Source organism: Botrytis fragariae (genome assembly GCF_013461495.1).
Source record: "Botrytis fragariae strain BVB16 chromosome Unknown tig00000006, whole genome shotgun sequence".
Classification (NCBI taxonomy): Eukaryota; Fungi; Ascomycota; class Leotiomycetes; order Helotiales; family Sclerotiniaceae; genus Botrytis; species Botrytis fragariae.
The window spans coordinates 1,650,262-1,669,344 of NW_023500988.1; the positions used below are offsets into that span (position 1 = coordinate 1,650,262).

The window sequence follows — 19,083 nt, forward strand, 5'->3', positions numbered from 1 at the left end:
TACAGGATAAGCGAAATGTTTTTTTTTTTGATTATATACACGAAGATGGATTAGGATAGAGTAGGTAGGATTGGACGAGGCAAAGATAAGACATAACACTTGAAGCCTAAGAGTAATGAATGGACAAATGAGAGATGAATAGTTAATGAAATGAATATATGATTCTTCTCTTCGGTTTAACTCTATATCCCGTATTCAGCCTGTTGTATGCAAGCGTTTTTGGTTTAGAAAATCTCTGTGGTTTCTTGTGTGCACATGCACATGGACACTATGCGTAGGTGAGGTATAGTGTAATATGCAAGCATCGATATACGTATTTTTTCTTGACTGTAACTGTTTTGAAATATATCTACCTCTTTTATTCCCCATTTCTATTTTTGATATTTTTCCTTCCTCCCAATCTACTATAATCTCATCGAATTTTATTTTATTTTATGCCCAACCTCATTCTGTCATTCATTCACTCTTCATCTCTCATCTCTCCCTAATTCCCAACATCTAGCATCTAGCACCTAACATCTCCCCGCCCACTCCCGATACCAATCCAAACACTCTCTATTCGCCACACTCGCACTAATCTTCACATCCATGCCACACAAAATCTGTTTCACCGCCACCTCGACCTTCTTCCCATTCGTCGTCACGGGTATGTCAAAGCACTCTTCGATAATCCCGGGTACATGTCTCGCGCTCAATTCCTTCCTCACCACTTTCCTAATGCCTTCTTTCAACTCCTCATCAAACTTATAGCCCGGAGCCATCTTCACGAAAAGAACGACCGTCTCATCGTCATCTGTAGGACGTCGTCGTCCTATACAGAGCGCATCTTCGATTTCGGCGTGGAAGTGTTTGAGAAGGATATTGTAGATTTCAGCCGAGCCGAAGCGGACACCGGATGGTTTGAGGATGCCGTCTGAGCGACCCAGCATGTAGATTCCTCCTGTTGCGGGGGAGAATTTGATGAAATCGCCATGATGCCATACACCCGGGAAAGTTTCGAAATAGGATTCGAAGTATTTTTTATCGCCTGGAGATGGGCTTGAAGAGGCTTCTGAACTGTGAGAGGTGGAGGGAGAGAAAAATGTAGTGGGCTGACTGGGGAATGGTTTGGTGCAAACTAAGTCTCCGGGTTCGCCTGCTGGGACGGGAGATCCGGCGGGGGAATAGGCGGTGATGGACATGCCGAGGGCGCGGACCTGGATTTCGCCGGTGTAAACCGGGGAGAGAGGGGACGGGGCACCGAAGAGGGAGATTATATCTGTGCCGCCTGTTATGGAACCGAGGTTTATAGTTGGGGGGAAGGCGTTGTAGATGTATCTGAAAGTTGAAGGAGCTAATGGTGAGCCAGTGGAGTAAATTGCGCGGAGGGTGGAGAGATTGATGTTTTCTTTCAAAGGGAGAATGTTGTTTTGTTCGAGAATGGAGAGATATTTCGCACTGGTTCCAAAATGGGTGATTCCTAATTCTTGGATGAGAAGAGGCATGGAGAGATTTGAATGCGGTTTGAAAGGTGATCCATCGTACAGAACTATAGCGGTTCCGGAAGCCAAGCCCGATACGAGCCAATGCCACATCATCCAAGTGCACGTTGTGAAGTAGAAAAGGCGATCACCAGGACGAATATCGCAGTGAAGGATGTGTTCCTTTTTGTGTTGGATGAGAGTTCCTAGAGAAGAGTGAATGATGCATTTGGGTTTTCCGGTTGTTCCTGAAGAGTAGAGGATATACAGTGGAGTATCTGGTGGGAGCTGTGCAAATTCTAATGGGCATCTGGATCAGTAGCGCTGGAGTTTGTAAGTAAGTATTTGGGAAGAATTGAGAGCGAAAGATGTTCAAATAACCCACCTTTTCAAAAACTCATCATAAGTCTCTGCTTTCCCATCCTTGATATCAAACCCTTCAATCTCAATTGGAAGATTCACAGTATCGAAAATAATCAATCGTTTAAGCCCCTTTAATTCCTTTACAATCTCACGTGTTTTCGTCAAACTTTCATGAAACTTTCCATTATACTCGACCCCATTGTCAGCAAAAAGTACGACCGGCTCAATCTGCACCAATCGATCCAAGACAGCCGCAACTCCCGTATCAGGACTGACACCGGTCCATATTGCTCCTATAGATGCAGCAGCTAACATTGCCACCACGGTATTCGTATGATTTCCTACGAACCCAGCAACTCGGTCATGAGGTTTGACACCGAGCGTTCGTAAGGCATTAGTACATTTTCGAACTTGTTCTCTGAGTTCGGCCCATGAGACAGTATTGCGAGTGGATTCTGTGGCGGCGATGATAGCTGGAGAATCTGGGTCAATAGTAAGATTAGCGGGGTAAAGGAGGTTTTCGGCAAAGTTGAGGAGAGATCCTTGAAAGAAGTTGGGTCGAGGAAACATTGGGGCAATATTGTCAACAACCTATTATTGTTAGTCTTGTAAGAATATGTAGAGTTTCTCCGTGAGAATGATTTCATTGTTTGTGAGCCGACCTGATATCAAAGTACATAGAACTACCACGCCTCAAATCAATCATTCTCTCAAACATCTTAAATATATCTCTCGATCACAGCCCAAACGGCGCTTTAAGAGAAGACGTGATCGACCTTGTCGACCTCCAACCTCCCTATCCGGCATATACCTCATTATCCTAACCCAAGGAATCGTACCCATCACATGGCAATACAAAAACCAGCTCCCTACGTACCTTATCAAACCCCCTCTCCGCCCTAATCCCCGTGAGCCACCAAGTCTCCTCCCAGAATTCCGCTATATTCCCAATAGACCATTCATACAAATCATCATAACTGTCCAAGTTCAAGTTATATTTCTTGTTAACAATCTCTTTAAATTCGTACATGCGCGTGGAAGTGGGATCCGGATGACGCCAAAGTTCTGTAGGTAATGTTTCAGACCCATTGGGAGGAATTTGTGAACCCATGATTGTGACTTGATGAAATGGTAGTATACGGGTTGACTTTGGGAAAGAGGAGTGTACTGCAAGTGGAGAATTTGGGATGAATGAAGAAAGGGGAAGCGATTCTCAACAGATTTTTGCGATGGGTGTGTTACTATATTGAGGATGAGATTCGGGATGTGGGGGATTCAAGGGGAAGTCCGGCGGTGAATTCCAAACTCGGAGAAGTATTTGGTGAAGACGATTGAGTGTAAGTTTGCTTGATTTTTGCAAGAAATATTGGTGGAAATTGAAGAAATTGAGGAATTTCAATGTATATCTTGACATGAAACTATTTACATATACATATTGTAGGTACATCTCAGTGTCCTTCCACAATAGAGATGCGGAAAGGTTCCGAGCGGATTGTTGCGGAACCTGTTGATATCCTCAGGCAACATTCCGAGGTTAGCCATATGAACTGGAACTGGCGGGTGTAGAACGGATAATAATTTTGAGACATCTTCACTGACATCTTCACTGACATCTTCACTCAGGTCCGTGTTCTTTTTTTCAATATCAAATATTCAAAGGCACTTACCTGCATATCTGTACTTGGGGTTCTTACAGTGATTTTAGTCATCATACTTATATACATATCGAGGTATATATGCTTCAGACTGCATGTATTGGGCAATACCCAATCTACGTGGGAAAAGAGTCAACAACGGGAACACGACCTAAAGTCACCACTAGGTACGTACCGAAACCCCTCCATCACCGGTAGCAACGGGAAAAAGAAAAGGCAGCTTAGAACTTCCAAGCCGCCCGCTCCCGCATAGTAAAATAATCTGGCATCGGTCGATGAACTTATATAATATTCGATTTCTAGATTCGATTTCTAGACCTTTCACAAAACCACTAAATCGAAAGCTGCTAGTAACAGTATCAAATTTAAGCTCAAGAACTTCTTCATGCTATTAACATGCATTATGAGTATACTTGTGATGCACGCAGTGTACCTAGGCACCTATTGGATGACTTTTGCATTGGATGTGTACACTGTAATTTTGAAAGCTTATAGTCGATCGTTTCTCGGGAGAGAGGGGTACTCCTTGAATTAGCAAAGCAAGTAAAGTCGACCCAAGGGATCTAACGTCTGAAGAATTTATACTTCTAAAGAATTTTGACTGGTGCTTTCGCGAGCAAGATTGGATTCAAGGGCGATGCTGGGAACGTTTGAAGGGTATGCATCAAAGTGATATCATAGTCATGGGATCTAGACATGTTTCCGCCCGGACAAGAGATCACGATGAGAGTGTAAAAATTGCATTGTCACGATTCACGATCGCATTTCTTAAGAGGAGGGAGGGCACATGGAGGGCTGGTGATGTTCCACTTAAACACTCTATTTGGGATTGCATGGAGAGTTGATATAAGTGAGGGGTTGAGATACGCGTAGCTTGACATATGGCATGGGTGCATCGTGGCAGTGAACTGAGCGAAGGAACGTTTAAAAGCAATTTTCAAGAACAAACGTCAAACGTATCATGACGCGTGCGATACGCTCTATACGCTTATGCGCTTCTACCCTTCTGTGGAGTGGGAGAAAAGCCTGCGGTACTGCTGTTTGATCTGGTACACACCGACTAGGTCAGGGGTAAAGGAGTGTCTAGCGATAGTTTGGAAGTTTGGAAGTTTGGTACCAAGTCAGCCCCAAAATGAAAGAAGTGGGAAGTAGGATTGAGGTACCGGTACGCATTCAAACAATAAAGAGAAATCGATGATTTCATTCTCTTCGTACTAATCTGGTAGCTTTAAATGAAGTAATGTGAAATTCAAGACTTTGCCCTACAACAGCGGTCCTGGAGCATCGAGAATCAAGAAATCAAAAGTACTAGGCCTTGCAAGTGTGTGCTAGCCCAGAGTAATTAGTTTGCACAAAAGTACAACTCGGAAACCCAGAGGAAACTCAGAATCTCAATAAGCTGCATAATTTGCACAAAAGTCAAGCTTCTCATTGGTTGCATCGCAGTTTCTGACAGCCCTACCAGTCAATCCAAAAAATGGAAAAGCCGAACGGATCCAGATAACCACTCTTTTTGGTGTTTGGGACCAATCACATAAGGTTATCTAACGCTTCCAGCCATTTCAATCCTGGAAAAGAGGGAAAAAAAAAAGGAAATTAGATATATCGGGATTTGAAAAAGACCGCAAACTGCGCAGACTGATCTAAAGGCGGCGAGTGAATTTGAGGATATTATATAGGTGAATGTGTGTGTGTAAATCTTCCCAAAGCGAAATATCCCGGTAAAGCGGCAAGTCAAATAGAGGTAAGGATAATCCGCAAACCGACGGATGCACCGGACGATTAGCTTCTTGTTGTTAGAATTATTCGATCCTTCCGTTGCTCATCGATGCTCATCGCCGCTCATTCTCCGAAAGCACTCTTCAAATTCATAAAGTCTAGATTAATAGATTAATACGGAGCCAAAAGCCGCTTTGATCATCGTTCATTAGAAGATTTCAAAGACTCTCTTGGGTACCGCCAACTTATCACATAATTAGTAGATTTGACCCATGTTGAACCTCATTTACCTCGAGTAACCTAAAAATCCATATCTCTTCTCCTTTATTTCACATTTTCACTCTTCTTCCCTTCTTTGCGAATTGTGATCCCCCGTTACATCGAAACTTTATGAAGGTCTTCTTATCCAAAAGGGTACTGCCTTGTTGATTGTCAATCTTACTTATCATCATAATAATAAGACAGCATAAGCCAGACTATATTGGTGTGTTTCTACAAAGTATCGATTGAGAGAAGTCCTGCTCGAGTAGCACTTTCGAAACTATAATTGAGTGTTTGGAGTGTCTACAGTAACTTCTTCAACGATAGCTTCAGATCCAGCCACATCTCGTCCCTCTTTTCCTGGCAAGAACCTCTCACCGCGGTGACCGATTAGCCAGCCTTAAATCTCCCACACAGGAGGAGAGAAGGAACGAAGAACGAAGAGCGATCAACGAAGAACGAAGAACGATCAAACGGTGTTTTACTTTCTCGTCGCGAACTTAGTTTCAATCCTCTCAACCACCATTCTGCCATTAGAAGGATTACTCCCATTCATTCTATTTCTTGAAAACGAAAATAAAGAAATCAGCATCGGCATTCAGCATCAACAAAAAAGTATTTCACACCTCACACCGATTTAATATTGCAACAATATACCAATACACACTACACGGCCAATCCTAACTCACTAAAGCATAAAATTCCATCCTTGGTATGTCTACTTTTTCCTCAATTTCCCTCAATTATCGATCTAATCTCGATTGCCTTAAAAATCGATGCCCAATTTAACCCTCATCGTGCCCTGGGCACAAAAACGTCTGTACTTCTTATGATATACTTATACTACTTCGAAGTCTTCGTTGTCTTCTTCCATCGTTCTCCCCTGTCAAGATTCTTGAGAACATATATCAAGTGCTTCGCCCCACAGCTCTTCTCCCTGCATTATAAATTGTCCACGTTACTGATATTAAATCCTCATCCTAGAACTCCGTCGTTAGTTAATCTGCCAACCACCTTCGTCATAGCCCACAGACTACGAATACCCCTTATTGATCTTCGATATCTATTCCTCTATATCCCTCCGAGTCAATTATCTCACAAGTCAATAAACAAAGGTCTCCAGTTCTTTGGAGAAACATCGGCATACGACTTGCATTCAGTCTACGCTTCCAACGCTATATACTCTAATCTGCTCTGAGCAGGGTTTTTGATTCATGAACACGATGCCTCAAAGACTTCCTCGAAATCCGTTCGCTAGTTCTATCACGCCTGCGGCTATTACACCGCAATCCGACAACCCTACAGCTCGTAGGTCGTCGACCTCAAAGGGCAACAGATTGACCAATTTCTTCACCTCTTCACCAAAGAGCAAGGAACAACAATCTGCTCAGGCGGCCCTCCTTTCTGCTGTTGCCGCACAACAACAGCGCCTTCTGGATAATCCATCGCCCAGTCCAGCATCTCTATCTCTTCCCACAATTTCTCTCTCCACTGCAAAGGCTGGCGAGGTCAACATGGATGAACCACCTACGACACTTTTTCAACCACCTTCCGTCGCAGAGGCAAAGTTGCAATCAAGAAGAGATGCACAATTTGGTCCATTGAACCACCCAAGTCATAAATATGTCAGTCAGCATCATGGAGTCCTTGAAGATCCAGTCGAGGACGAACCGCCATACTATTACCTTCTTACTACATACATAAGTTACTTGGTCTTGATCATATTTGGACATGTTCGGGATTTCTTTGGAAAAAGGTTCAAGCCTGAAGCCTACCGACATCTTACTGCTGCCAATGGCTACGCCGCCCTCAACAGTGATTTTGACAATTTCTATGTTCGCAGATTGAAGTTGCGTATTGACGATTGTTTCGCTCGTCCAATTACTGGAGTTCCTGGTAGATACATTACTCTTATTGACCGAAAGACTGATGATTTCAACAAGAACTATCAATATACCGGCACGTACACAGAAACTCTGAATTTGAGTTCTTACAACTATCTCGGATTTGCTCAGTCAGAAGGACCATGCGCAGATGCAGTTGAAGAGACAATCAAGAAATACGGAATTAGCTCTGCGAGTCCTCGAGCGGATGCCGGTACTTCGGATTTGGCCTTGGAGGTTGAAGACAGAATTGCTAAGTTTGTTGGAAAACCCGCTGCAATGGTATTCTCAATGGGTTTCGCCACCAACGCAACTGCTTTCCCAGCTTTGGTTGGAAAGGGCTCACTCATTATTTCTGATGAATTGAATCACGCTTCTATCCGTATCGGTGCACGTCTTTCAAGAGCTATGATCATGTCCTTCAAGCACAATGATATGAATGATTTGGAAAGACTTCTCCGGGAAGTCATCTCGCAAGGTCAACCTAGAACTCATCGACCATGGAAGAAGATTTTGGTTGTAGTTGAAGGTTTATACTCCATGGAAGGTACAATGGTCAACTTACCAGGAGTCTTGGCTCTTAAGAAGAAGTACAAGTTCAATCTTTTCGTCGATGAGGCTCATTCTATTGGTGCTATGGGTCCTCACGGTCGTGGAGTATGCGATTACTTTGGAATTGATCCTGCCGAGATTGATATCCTTATGGGTACTCTGACTAAATCTTTCGGTGCTAACGGAGGTTATATCTCTGGTGAAAAACATATCATTGATAAATTAAGGCAAACAAACGCGGCAACTATGTACGGTGAATCACCTACCCCACCAGTCTTGATGCAAATTCTCAGCGCTTTGAAAATCATCTCTGGAGAAATCGCTCCTGGTCAAGGTGAAGAGAGATTACAACGAATTGCATTCAACTCGAGATATCTCCGATTGGGATTGAAGCGCCTCGGTTTCATTGTTTACGGTCATGATGATTCTCCAATTATCCCAATTGTTCTGTACAACCCCGCCAAAATGCCTGCTTTCTCCCATGAAATGCTTCGAAGAAAGATTTCCGTCGTCATTGTCGGTTATCCCGCCACGCCACTCATCTCTTCCCGTGCCCGCTTCTGTGTTTCCGCAGCCCACAACAAGGATGATATGGATCGTATCTTGGCTGCTTGTGACGAAGTTGGAGACGTACTTCAGCTTAAGTTCTCCACTGGTGTAGCCGGTGGTGCAGAACATCTACCTGATGGTGTTACACCTGAAATGGAAAAGGAATGGCAAAGGGCAAACGGTCTTCAAGGAGTTGTTAAGCCCCCACGCTGGTCGTTGAGAGAAGTCATCGCCAATGGTGTAGCAGATGTCAAAGAACCTTTGCGTTGATGGGTTTTACCCCACTTTATGAATGACTTATGTACATTACGTTCTTGTCCGGTGCTTTTTTTTTTCTGTTAATTCATTTGGCGCGGCATATCGTTAAGATACCCCTTGCCATGGCCTTTTTGATTTTTTTTCTATTCATTTATACATTTTTCCTCTTCTCTACTATGATTTGGTTTTTTTCTCAAATGACCAGTTTTTTATGAGGAATATTTTTGGTGGATGATTGATTTGATTCCACCGATTGATGGTATTGGGGAGTGGGAATAACCAAAACAAAACACTCGTTAAGGCGTCTAGAGAAGGACAATGATTTGTTACAGATACAAAATCAAATACCGATACAGATCTGTATTGGGGTTTGTGTTTTGTGGTTGAAAGCTGTGGATGGATGGGATGAAAGAGAGAAAAGTGGTCGGGAATGCGATTACTATAATATTAATAATTAGATGATTGATGAATGGGTATGGGTGAAATGGATTGGGGTGTATATGATTGGGATGGATGGAAGGTATGGCATAGTGATGGTTAAGTGGAAGAGGAACGATGAGAAGATGGAAGAAGGAAATGGAGTAGACAGATGAAGAGACAAGACAAGAAGAGAAGAGAATTGAATTAATGATTGAGAATCGACGATATATTCATGTTTTGAAGTTTTGAAGTTTTGAAGTTTTCTTTAATTTTTTTTCTACGATATCATGCATGACTTTATTTTTATTTTTACTGTGAGGTCGAAATGAATTGACTAATAAATTGACAAGTGATCCTCGGGTTTGATCGACACTAAAAAAAATCGATCGTCAGGGGAATAATTTTTTTCTTGAATATTTAATGCAAAAAGCCGTTTTCCGATGGTGAAGTTAAAAATCGATATTCATGTCGATCAATTGTGAATTGTGAATTTTGAATTTCGATCGTTGTGTTGGTGTGGTGGCCTGAATAGATGGGCAGGAATTCTGGCTGTAAGGCTGCAAGCTTGTGAGGGAATGGAGAAAAAAGTCTATGTCGTCATTATAGATATACGACGTGTGTAATGTGGTAGGATGATGAAATACGAAGGTGGAGGCTAGATTAGGTTAGAGGGGAAGGAGGGAGTGAGGGGAAGGAAGAGAAGAAGGAGTTTGTGATGGGGGTTGTGGTATTTTAGGTTAGCTTAGCTTATTAGGTAGGTTGGGTTGGGTGCTTTATTGGATTGGTTTACTATTGGGTTGTTGTTGTTGTTTGGTTATTATAGAGTGAAGAAAGAGTGAAGAGTGAAGAGTGAAGAGTGAACGATTAAGGATCAAGGACTATTATCCCATCTCATCGAATTGTAACATCTTCACATTTTCACACACACACACACACACACACACACACACACATACAACACCCTCTTCTCCTCTTCTCCAATTCAATCCAACAAACAACCCACCCCATCCCATCTCCCCCCCAAAATGACACTAACACAAACCCTCCTCCACCTCACCAACTTCCGCTCTCCCTTCCTGCGCACGCTGGTCCCCGCCGTCGGCGCAGCCTATCTCCTGCAAGCCGCCGTCGCAATCCCGAGTATCGCGGCCCAGTCCGAACGCTTCTATGATTTGAGTGGCAGTTTGACGTATTTGAGTGTGACGGCCTTGTCGCTTTATTTGCCGACGGTGAGGGCGAGGGCGGCGGCGGGGGTGCTGGGGAAGGGAAAGGGGAGTGTGGAGGTGAGTTTTTTTTTCCCTTCTTCTTTCTTTGGGGTTTCTTTTGATTATCTTTTGGTTTTGGGGGGGGTTGGTTTGGGGAAGAGGAGAGGAGAGGGGGAAACGGAGGAAAAATGATGTGAACTGTGAATCAAAAACTAATCTGATATGAAATAGTGGCCTAAACTCCTCGAAGCATTTACCGGAACTGGAGGTGCCAATGCGTTGAATTGGAGACAGGTAGTTTTGAGTGCGGCGGTGGGGATTTGGGCTACGAGACGTATGTATTTCTTGGATTCTTTTGATTTTGATTTTTTTTCGTGTTTTCTGCTCGATGTGGTGATTGTGACTTCGGGATGGATGGATGGATGGGTTGGGGTAATTCACGAGCTGGGGATTTCCAGTCGAAATTGTTTGTTTTGGAGTGTATTGTATCGTGTCACGTTGCTAACGTGGTGACAAATTAGTTGGTAGTTATCTCTTCAAGAGAATAATGGAGGATGGACATGATTCTCGATGTGAGTTTATTTTTATTCTGCGTTTCTCGATTATGATGTGTGAGAGAGGGGGAATGGAGTCGGGGTCACTATTCTCTCTCATACATATATATATACATTTCTTCTTCTTCCCCCCCTTCTCCTACATCAACCCAACTGACACCTTCCCAGTCGACGAAATCAAAAAATCCCCCACTAAATTCTTTGGCGCCTTCTTCGCCCAAGCAACTTGGGTATCCCTTTGCTGTCTCCCCGTCCTCGCCCTCAACTCTCTCCCACACCCTCTTCTCTCCACCCTCCCCACTCTCATGCTAACCGATATCATCGGACTTCTCCTCTTCGCCGGCGGTCTCTCCTTTGAAATCGTCGCCGATCGCCAAAAATCCGCCTGGGTCGCTGCGAAGAAGAGAAAAGAGCACGATGAGGATTTCCTCACCAGTGGTCTGTGGAGTAAAAGCAGACATCCAAATTATTTCGGAGAAGCGACGTTGTGGACTGGAATTGCGGTTTTGAGTGCGGGGGTGCTTACCGGGAGAGTAGGTCAGTTGGGGATGGGCACGAGTGGGGTTTGGGGGAAGGCGTTGGGGGTGGGTATTGCGGGAGTGAGTCCGGCGTTTGTGTGCTTTTTGTTGTTGAAGGTTAGTGGGGTACCGTTGAGCGAGGGGAAGGTATGTTGATCATTTCTTTTGTCGTTTGTTTTTGGTTGAGTGGTGTTGTTAAATGCGGTGTGCACATGGTGGAAAGGGGGACTGGGAGAGGAGAGAATGAGATCTTACCCGCTTGCTCAGGCGAAAGCACCTTTTGATGCGAGAAACGCATCTCTCTCCTCGCCTATCCTGTTGAGATGGTAGCGCTCCTAGTCACGTCTTGGAATACTCGCGAGCGCAAGTACCATGCGTAGAGTTTTATTCAGGAGTCTCTCTCGGATAATCAAGTCTCTCGATCCCATTGGAGACTAGGAGCGCTACCATTTCAATATCTGGAGTGCTCGATATGTTGGACTCGGAAAACAGGAAATCGATAAAGGAGAAGAGCATGCACGTGAAAGAAAAGAAGAGAAGAGAAAAGCAAACTAATTCGCGTCCCTCCCAAAAATAGTATGATAAGAAATACGGACATCGAAAGGATTATCAGCAGTGGAAGGAGAATACTCCGATGTTCATTCCGAAGTTTTAGGGGGTTGTGGGATGGATGGAAGGAGGGTTAGATTGAAGAATGAGTATGTTGGGGATATGCTCTGTTATTCTATGCTATTCCTAGGAACTTGATGGGTCGAGGGAAGGGGGTGGAGAGGAAAGGAAAGGAAGATGAGGAGAGATGAGGGACGGTCGTGGACGGGGCAGGGGTGCTGAATCGATACTTGTAGTGAAAGGACAAGGGAAGATATACTCTTAGGTTTACATGATATTAATCCACTCAATCACTCACTCATTCACTCACTCAATCATTCAATCATTCACATCTCTTTCAAGAAAATGAGAATACCATCTCATACCATCTCATCCAATCAAGCCCTATCTAATGAAAATTAATAAAAGAATCAAACGCATCAAAGTGTATCAATCATGTTTTCATTTTCATAATCATTCGTTAAAAGTATGCCTGCCTGTCTGTCTGCTACCCACCCATCCATCTCCCTCCCTCTCTCATTTCAAACCGTCCTCCCCCTCCCTAACACACATAGATAAATAAACAAGAGCAATCAAATACAATCCATTGAGAAAACACGCAACCAAAGAGGAGGAACAAAAAGAGTAAAAGAAAAGGAAAACACAAGAAAATAAACCAACTAAGCCCATCCATCCATCCATCCATCCATCATTCCCATCCATTCTTTTCATCCCTCCAGCGAGAAAATCTTGTCTATTTATCTACCCATCCATATCCATGCCAACAAATACGTGTGTGTACCTTTCTTCTGGACGAAGAAACGGTGATGTAGGTAGGTATGTACGTAGGTAAGACAACAAGAATGACCCAGGAACAGATAGAAGACGCTTCCCACTCATCCCCGCAGTGAGAGACCGAATCGATCAATCGAAAGGAAACCAATAAAAAAACAGGAAGGAATGAAGAAATGCAACAGCGCTATGAGGAGGGAGTCGATGCTAGGTGCAAGCAAGTACAAGCGCAAATGTCATTATGTAGCAGCCGTAACGTCGTATTTTGTTTCATCTGTCGTTCGTTTCATCGGTTCATTTCATCATATTCGTAGAGAGTTGGATTTCTTTTTTTTCCCTTTCCGCTTTCTCTTCTCGTTTTCGTCTGCAATTCCTCTGTGCAGTTTCGATTCTTTCAATCGACCGGCTCACATTGACGATTCGATCCCGGCAATGGGAATAGAATTACCAACGTCTGCTAGGTCTCTCGCGTCTTCTATGATCATCCCAGATGATTTCTCTCTCGATGATTCGCTCATCGTCGTAGCCGCTATCTCTTTCTCTTCTTCGCTCTGCTCGCTCCCAATCATCGCGTTCTTTTTCACGACGTTCAATGCGAATGCGTTCACGTTCGATTTCACGGATGCGATCTTGTCTTTCGCGGCGGACGGTTTCGGAGAGGGCAACGAGTTCCTCGACATCTTGCTAGAGGCTTGTTAGTATATCCTCCGAGGAATGTAAGTAAGGCAGGGAGAAAACTTACGTATCTGAGATATTGAAGAATGTAATAGAAGAATTCTGTTTCTTCATAATCATAACCAAGTTCCTCGATAGCTTCCTTGGCGACCAAGTCCTTGGTGATTTCAGTCCATAAATCACCCATCCTATTCTTTGGTGGACCACGAGGTAATGGGAAGCCAACTTGACGATCAGAGCTTTCCTCAATACGTTCGTATTCTCTTTCTCTCTCGTATGTTGGTCCACTGGCATGGCTTCGTGGTTTACGACTGCTAGAGTTAGAGATATCGATGTCAATGGTGGTTGAAGATTCGCGTGGAGAAGGTGCAGCACTTTGACGCTCACGAATCTCGATATGCTCAGTAGTACGATTAGGACCTTCTCGCTCACGTTCGCGGATCTCGATTCTCTTCTCGACACGTTCAGGTTCTTCTCTCTTGCGCTCACGCTCAGGATTGAACTTGCTTCGTCGTACACCATTGAATCTCTGCCAAGTGATTTCTTGACTTCCACCCCCAACACCATCTAGTTGGATTCTCTCAGTTCCGGGAGGAACATCAACGATTGACCAATCTTTTGTGGCACCGTTAAATGCTTCACCAATAACGGCTCTTTCTTGAACCTTACGGGCATAGAAATCAGCTTCATCTTCATCCCGGATATCGAGATTTACTCTCTCCTTGTCAGGACGAGCACTCAAACTTCTTCTTCTGCTGAGATCAATACGGGTATCTCTAACACGTAGCTTATCACGCTCTTGCTCATATAAGATGGAATCATCATAATATTCTCTTCGTGGAGGAGGTGACATAGGCTTTTCGCGACCACTGGTTTTTGTTTTTGTGATATCAACTTCCGTATTGTTACCGGAACGATAGATGTCGATTTCAGTCTTTTCGGTTTTTGGTGGTGCAGGGGTGTGGGCACGACGGGGAGGTGGGGGTGGACTTGGAGCTGGCGCTCTTTCGAAACCTTATTTATTAATTAGTAAGGGTAAACTATAATTATCGTGGGAATGACAGTTGAACTTACCGTGATCGATATGACGATGATGTGTAATAATTTCTCGGTGAATGGGTGGTGCTCGAATAATCTCTGGTGGTGGGGTTGGTGGGGGAGATGGTGATGGAGAAGGTTCTCTCTCTCTCTCTCTTTCAACAATTCGAGTGTGAATTCTCTCAACTTGTGGCGGTGGGGAAGGTGTTCTCTCTCTCTCTCTTTCACGCTCAATGATTCTCTCACGAATGCGAACTGGAGAAGGTGCTGGAGGAGATGGTGAACGCTCTCTGAATCTTTGTCTTGTCTCTATAACTCGTGCGCGAAGTTGTGGTGGGGGTGATGGAGATCTTGGAGTTTCCTTTTCTCTTTCAATAATTCTTGTTCGGATTCTCTCCGCTGGTGGAGAAGGCTCTCGTACTCCAACCTCACTTCTTACAATTCTCTCACGAAATCGTGGAGGAGAAGGAGATCTTGCTCGTCGCACAAGTGGTCCGTCATTGAATGTTTCTCTTTCGCGTTCTCTTACGACCATTTGACCTGGTTCTGATCGCGTGTAATCATCTCGTAAGAAATCCAATGAACGTCTTCGAGGTCTTTCTGGACCTCTTCGGGTACTGAAGTCAATAGTCTCCTCATGATCACGCTCTCTTACTCGAACTTGAGCGGGCGGTGGAGCTGTCGCTCGATAATAAGTATCACGCTCATCAAATTCCGTCACTCGAGACGGGGCGCCATGTCGAGACATGTTCGGTTGCTTGTATTGTTGCTTGTACGGTCGATATACTTATTGAAAGCGTTTGTTTGTATTCGCACAGGTGTAGTATTTTAATGATGTCGGGAATACAATCACGTATGTGAGATGTGAATCACTTAGGTATCTACCCAAAGAGTAGATGGGGTACGTGTTTGGTAGATGTGAAACCGAATAAGCCAAGGAAGAGAAAAATCAAAAGAAGAAAAATGACGAGGCTGGAAGATGGACGGGTTTTGTATAATGGACAATGATGGTGGAGGTGGTGTTAGGTGGTGGTATTGAATGAAGGTAATAGAAATGAATAGATGGGATGACGAGCTACTGGAGGGGCTTGCGTCGGTTGGGCTGATTTGGGTATCTGGAATTGGCTCGTGAATAAAGTTGAAGAGGAGTGCAAGGTGTGTAAGGTGCGCAGGGTGTGTGGTGTGTAAGGTTTCGTAAATCCAATCCCAGTTGATTGCCCCGGTGCCCAGCTTGGATGGAGATGTTTTACCGGTGAATAAGTGAGATAAATGAGACTTACAGAGTCAAGTCTTTCATTCAAGGTGGGGAGGTGAGCGGGAAAGAGATCTGTGGTGGGTTGAATTTTTGGGAAAAAATGACTTTGAAGTGGGATTTTCCTCTTTTCCTTGGACTTTCCTCGATGGTTGTGAGATCTAGAAGCGATAGAAAGCTGAAATTGTTGGTGGGGGATTCCGCATGTAATCCGTAATAAGAATTCCAATCAATCAACAATCAATCAATCAATCAATCAATCAATCAATCTTATGAAAGTTGTGAATACTTTGTTGTCACAGGTTGAAAATGGAGAAGATCGTAGAAATATCCTCTTTCCTTTTCCTTTTCCTTTCCTTTCCTTCTTTTTTTCTCTTCTCGTCCTTTCTCTCTGTTCTCCCCTTTGCCCTTCTTTTCAAATCTTCTTTTCCCGCAATAAGATGTGAAATATGAAATATCAAAACTGGAAGATTTCCTGTTTCCTTTGATTGGCTGGGAACGAATTCTTGGACTGGACGGGGTAAATAAATATTCACACGATTGAATAGATATCAAGGTCCCGGTAGTGTTACTCGGTCCAATTCAAGTCTGATGTAATTGTGCAGATATCCACAGCAGGAATGATTGACACTTTGGACTTTGGAGTAAATTGGAGGTGAATGGATTGGATGGTTGAAAACCACCACACGTCTAGGGTAAATGATTCGAGGAAAGAAATTCGTATAAACTCGTGATATTCGTGATAACGTATGCTAAAACAAGATCGAAAATAAATAAAAAAGAGGTCGGTCAATGAGAAAGTATAATGCGAACGAGGTAAGGTTATTCCTTGAGAGTACGATCGTTGGGTTGATGATTATTGTTTGAGCCCAAAGTTCCTGGTGCTTTCTGACACAAGGTAATTCGAGGTGGCAGCAGGGAGGAGGGAGGAGGAGGAGGAGTAGGAGGAGGAGGAGTAGTATGAAGAAGAAAGGCCAGGGAAAGAAACGATCATAAAGTTAATAAAGAGACAGAAAGAAGGTTTGTAATAAGTCAGTCACCGTCACATAGAGAGATAGTTTCATTCATGATAGTAAGCTTCAAAATGGGGTCTGTTGGTCACTGACAGCGGCTCTACTTCCTGGCTAAAGAGGGAGGTCGACTTCAAGGTCTAGTGAGCCGCCGTTCAAACCCTTCAAGCCGTCCTTCAACAGCGTGCTTCCAATCTCCAATCCAGAAAAGATCCAAAATAGAAGATTATCATTTGTTCCAACCAAATTGTGGAATTTTGGATCGAGGGGTGCAAAAGCGCTGCGCTTGAGAACCGAATTAGGTGAACATAATTGCCGCCAACATCACATGTAATCGAAGATATCTCCTATTTGGATGGTGGATAAATCCTACAAGAGCAGTTGTATCTTTCTTCCTGCATGAACATTCCTTCGTCAGTACTTAGTCGAGTAAAGGCGTTTCACTTCATGGTTTGGTTGGTAGTGAAGAGAGAAAAGAGAGGCTGAGTTCCTCTTTACACTCATGAACCATTTGTTGGTCTGGCGACCTGGGCACTCCCGCAGCGGACCACCCGTTGGACTCAGTACTGTACTGACTTGAGACGTGGAGTGGAGCACAAAAGGTGCAACTGTTGGTTACAGAGACCGCCAAGGTATGGGAAAAAGTCTCCTCTTTACATATATGAGCCACAAACCATAGCCTACTTGTAATTTCGCTTTATCGACAGCAACATCAGAGTCATAGATGGGGAGTGTTGCCTTCTTCGCTGAGGATTGGGGTTGTATCCAACGGTAAGAATTTAGCATCTACCTAGGTCCGCCTAGTGAAAAACATTGGCTGACTAGTTTGTTCATTGACTTTTGAGACGTATGTCTCTTCTTCCCTCTCGTGCTCTGTTCTTGTGATACCCAAGTGTGATGTGATGTTGATGTTGATGGATTCAGGTGGGGTCTAGAATTCAAATATACTTGGTTTCGTCGGTTGCTGACCATGAGAATGAGAAGGGATGAACGCTCTCTTCTTCAGATGAAAGTCAAGAATTGATCTTGCTTGTTTGAATTCTATTTCGGGGTTTTTTGTCAACATGAAACATTTACCCTCATGACTTGAATACATTTTTTATATCGTCGAAAGGAGTATTAGCTCGGAGGCTCGGTTCTTCTTACACTCAGAGGTTACACCTGCCGAGTAGGAGTACTTTGCTTGAACGTGATTCTGTGGTTTTCAGATTCGCCCGCTAGATTGTAATAAATAGCTGGTACAGTGCTCAGGATACCTACAAACAGATTACCTTGTATGATGGAAGGTCAAATGCGATGAGAGGCTGCAAGGCTCGATAACGGTTATTGGGCTATGTGAGGCTCCGTTGATATACCTGGAACCTAGCGATAACTTCCTTGGCTTGCAGCAGTGAAGATGGACGGATCATCGTTGGGAGTTCGCTGTACACACTAGGTAGGTAGCTCTCGGGGAAGAATGAAGTTGGCAAGTTAGTGACTTAGTGAGTTAATGAGTTAATGGGCCATTTTCTATTGTGATTCCAAGATATGAAATATCCATGAAGAGGTAAGTTGAAGAAAGTAGGTAGGTCCGTGGTTATCTAGCTAGGTACTACAAACATAGATTCAAGATTGATCACAGAAATCCTCGGCATGTTGAGAGCCCTTTCTTCTCGAATTCTGAAGAGGAAGATACGAGACCGTTTCAATTCCAAATATAAATCAGGATGTTGAAGATCTTTATGAAGAAGCCAAGATTGAAAGGTTATGTGATCGTCGAAACTTTAGCCTGCAAGTTATCTGGATAGGCAAGCACCAAGGACAGTCTACCCTCGACCTACCCTTTGATCTGATGGAACTCAAGGTGTAGGTTTTTTCTAGGATGAAAGGGGATTGCGCAAGACGCTCGAGTGTATATGAAAATTATCAAGGTTTTTTCTTTCTTGCTACAAACTTTATAGATGTTGAAGTCCTACTGGGGAGGTAACTATAAAGAAATCCGTCCATCAAAGCTAACGTCCTAGGTCGGTACTAAGTTTTTGACAAGATAAACTACTTATTACTGGTATCTATCAATTACTGGTACCTATCAAAGTACCTAGGTAGAGAGAGGTATGGAGGCGTAATAAATCTATCAAAGTGACAGCTGTCAGTTTCGACCCAAGCTTGAAATATAGGACGGTCCAGATATATGTAACGAGACCTTATTAGCATTGTTGATCGAGCTGAAGATCTACTAACATGCGCAGTTGTTGGGTTGGTATTGTACGTACCCAATATGGTCGAACCTGAAATAGGAAACCGCCCATACGGCAGCCCCTCGATGGTACGATGTGGTAGAATATTGTGACG

General features: G+C 43.7%; 4 protein-coding genes across 4 annotated transcripts; 2 read left to right on the top strand and 2 right to left on the bottom strand.

Moving 5' to 3' along the window:
• Window positions 1-512: 512 nt before the first annotated feature.
• Bfra_001692 (putative acetoacetyl- synthase protein) lies at window positions 513-3,535 on the bottom strand (the record flags this gene model as incomplete). Its single annotated transcript, XM_037332117.1, has 4 exons — window positions 513-1,770; window positions 1,846-2,414; window positions 2,701-2,970; window positions 3,491-3,535. 4 exons carry the CDS (start codon window positions 3,533-3,535, stop codon window positions 513-515), a joined length of 2,142 nt encoding a protein of 713 aa, XP_037196271.1.
• Window positions 3,536-6,681: 3,146 nt separating this feature from the next.
• On the top strand, window positions 6,682-8,712 carry Bfra_001693 (putative serine palmitoyltransferase 2 protein; the record flags this gene model as incomplete). Its single annotated transcript, XM_037332118.1, has 1 exon — window positions 6,682-8,712. One exon carries the CDS (start codon window positions 6,682-6,684, stop codon window positions 8,710-8,712), a length of 2,031 nt encoding a protein of 676 aa, XP_037196272.1.
• A 1,433-nt stretch (window positions 8,713-10,145) lies between these two features.
• On the top strand, window positions 10,146-12,052 carry Bfra_001694 (putative 3-oxo-5-alpha-steroid 4-dehydrogenase protein; the record flags this gene model as incomplete). The annotated part of the gene is made up of 5 exons (XM_037332119.1): window positions 10,146-10,403; window positions 10,557-10,659; window positions 10,847-10,897; window positions 11,048-11,478; window positions 11,975-12,052. 5 exons carry the CDS (start codon window positions 10,146-10,148, stop codon window positions 12,050-12,052), a joined length of 921 nt encoding a protein of 306 aa, XP_037196273.1.
• A 1,169-nt stretch (window positions 12,053-13,221) lies between these two features.
• On the bottom strand, window positions 13,222-15,238 carry Bfra_001695 (putative glutamic acid rich protein; the record flags this gene model as incomplete). The annotated part of the gene is made up of 3 exons (XM_037332120.1): window positions 13,222-13,461; window positions 13,520-14,466; window positions 14,527-15,238. 3 exons carry the CDS (start codon window positions 15,236-15,238, stop codon window positions 13,222-13,224), a joined length of 1,899 nt encoding a protein of 632 aa, XP_037196274.1.
• Between the last annotated feature and the right edge of the window lie 3,845 nt (window positions 15,239-19,083).